This window comes from Penaeus monodon, chromosome 41, assembly GCF_015228065.2.
Source record: "Penaeus monodon isolate SGIC_2016 chromosome 41, NSTDA_Pmon_1, whole genome shotgun sequence".
NCBI classification, from domain to species: Eukaryota; Metazoa; Arthropoda; class Malacostraca; order Decapoda; family Penaeidae; genus Penaeus; species Penaeus monodon.
The window spans coordinates 4,622,939-4,625,996 of record NC_051426.1 but is presented as its reverse complement, the minus strand read 5'-3'; the positions used below and the strand labels follow the sequence as shown (position 1 = coordinate 4,625,996).

Sequence of the window (3,058 nt, the reverse complement as noted above, 5' to 3'; positions counted from 1 at the left end):
TTTTATATATATATTATTTTTAAAAATATTACACAATACATTAATATATTTGATAATAAAATTATTTATAATTATAATTATATTAGTATTTTTAATAACCCTTTATATAGTATATATGTTTAATTATTTATATCTATATTTAAATGAAATTTATACAAATATACAGCACTATTATTATATTTTAATTATAAAATATATATATATATATTATATATTGATTATGTATATATATAGGGATATATATATATCATAACATATAATATTATAATATATATATATATTATATATATTATATATAAATAATAAAATAAAATAATATACATATATAATAAAAAATATATATATATTATATATATAATATATGTTATATTATTTTATATATTATTTTTTTTATTTATTTTAAAAAATTTATTTTTTTTTAATATTAAAATCCAATTTCCATTTTTAAAATTTTTGAAATAAATTTCTTTTTGGGAAGTATAGATAGCGGGGCATGGCTGGGCTTTTGGGCCCCCCCATTTTTAAAAAATTTAAATTTACATTTTTCTCAATTATTATTTTTTGTGGGGAAATCAGATTTTTTAAAAATAAATGTAATTTTTTGCATAAAAGAACACAAGTAAAGATGCTTTTACCCCGTCTGTGAAAAAAAAAAGGGGAAAGCAGAAAGGGTAACGGGAAGTTTTTTTTTTTTGGAAATTTTGAGAAAAAGCCAAAGAGACCTAAATTCTGTGTAGTTTTTTAAACCCAGCAGCAAATTTTGAAGTATATCTTCAAGGGGTTTTTTAAACATCTTTTTTATTTTTCTCATGTTCTGAAAAATGCGAAATCGTCAGTTTTACTGGGATAAATTTGTCAGTACCCCGTTTTTTCATTTTAGAAAAGGAAGTGAAAAAAGGAAGGAATGGGCCTTTTGCCGGCGTCTTCGGGGTGTTTAAAAAGGGTTTTGCCCTTCCCCTGGGCTGGGGAAAGAGAAAATCCCCCATTACGGTGTTTGCACGAATACTATTAAATAAAAATTGGGTATGGTCATCTCTGGGGAGTTAAATTGTGTTTTGCCCCTTAGTCCTCCAAAAATTTTAAGTTTGATTTTTTAATCTGCAAGCTAAACAGTTCTTATGTTATGTGTGCCATGAAATTCTTTAACAATAACAAAAAAAGTTATGCTACAAAATCAGCAGAGAAATGAGTTTTAAAGTGTGCCCCAAGATTTGTCCCTGCCAGGCTGCCCCCCCCCCCCCCCTTTGCTCCAGCTTCCTCAGACTCTAACCCCTCCACTTCGGCAGTCTGACGAGAAGCGATTAAACACGAGCATGTCGAGCAGGATGCGAAGACACTCCACCACGCAGCATACGTCCTCCGCCACCGACATCAACTCCATCAGCGTGGAAGTGGACAGTGCCTGCTCTTCGCCAGGACTCCCCAGGGTGAGCCTGTCTGCGCGCTCTCTTCATTCCCGTCTTTTTTTCCTCTTTCGTAGTTTCCTCGCTTTTTGTCATTCTTTTTAGATGCATGGGCTTCTCTTATATATTTTATAAAATATAATATATATATATATATATATATATATATATATATATACATATATATATATATATATATATATGTATATATATTATATTATATATTATATATATATAAATTAATTATACTATATCATATATATAATTATATATTATATATATATTATGAATATATATGTATATATATATATATATATATATATATATATATATATAAACACACACACACACACATATATCTGCATCTATATACATATATATATACATATATATACATACATATATATATATATATATTTTATATATATATATATACATATATACATACACATACACATATATCTACATATATCTACATCTATATACATATATATACATATATATACATACATATATAAATATATATATGTATATATATATGTATATATATACATAAACATATATATATATGTATATATATGTATATATATGTATATATATGTATATATATATGCATATATATGTATATATATGTATATATATTAAGTATCATGCTGTGACCACGGCGACTCAGACATGAACCTACCGTTAAAAGAAGAAGAATATGTATATATATATATATATATATATATATATATATATATATATATGTATATATATATATATATATATATATATATATATATATATATATATATATATATATATATATATCACATACGTACATACATGCATACATATAAACATTGATGTCATCTTGATATGGTAGTAGTGGAGAATTTGGTAAAACGGAGAGAGAGAGAGAGAGAGAGAGAGAGAGAGAGAGAGAGAGAGAGAGAGAGAGAGAGAGAGAGAGAGAGAGAGAAGAGAGAGAGAGAGAGAGAGAGAGATTTGATTTGATTTGATTTGATAACATTTATTTACAGAACAGTGTACTTGCCCTGCAAAAAGCCAGGGTAAGATACCAAAGTATCTATCCAACTGGCTGTGCTTCTATTTGTGTAGAGGGCTATTAGTCATTAGTGTTCTATACATGCCTGAAGGGCTGTGCTATTATCACTATAAAAATATCATTTCGGCTGGTAAAAAACCTTATGTATCACTAATCATGTCAAAGACAAGACCAGTGTCTATAATAAAGTTAATATAATCAACAAGTGTAAATCTGATTTGATATCGAGCACTAGTTCTGACTTTCTGAAGGCAACACCTTCGGAGTGAAGGTACTGGGAGAGAGCCGCTTTGCGTTTCTGTAAACTGTTTATGTTCCAGGTAATACATTTCAAAAGATTACTTGGAGGCACTGATTGCTTGACCACTTCCAAGGCCCACTACAGGGTGATGCTGTTGTTGATCGAGGAGGAACGCAAACATCCTTTCCTGAAATTGAGATTGTTGGGACATCTGCTGTTGCATCATGAACATCATCTGCTCCATCTGCCAAAGCAGCATCTGTAGCAGATCCTTAATTTCTCCATTGGACTCTTGTTTGTCCTGCTGCAATGAGGGCTGAGCTGTAACTGATGCTGAAGCTGGTGCAGCAAAATGTACTAGGG

At 29.0% G+C, this 3,058-nt stretch overlaps 1 protein-coding gene across 1 annotated transcript in view; it reads left to right on the top strand.

The window, feature by feature from the left end:
* Window positions 1-3,058, top strand: part of LOC119598349 (protein EFR3 homolog B-like) — a 69,843-nt gene that overhangs the window by 60,397 nt on the left and 6,388 nt on the right. The window contains 2 exon segments of the mRNA XM_037948001.1: window positions 1,067-1,083; window positions 1,225-1,427. Of these exon segments, the coding sequence (XP_037803929.1) occupies window positions 1,067-1,083; window positions 1,225-1,427 (220 nt within the window).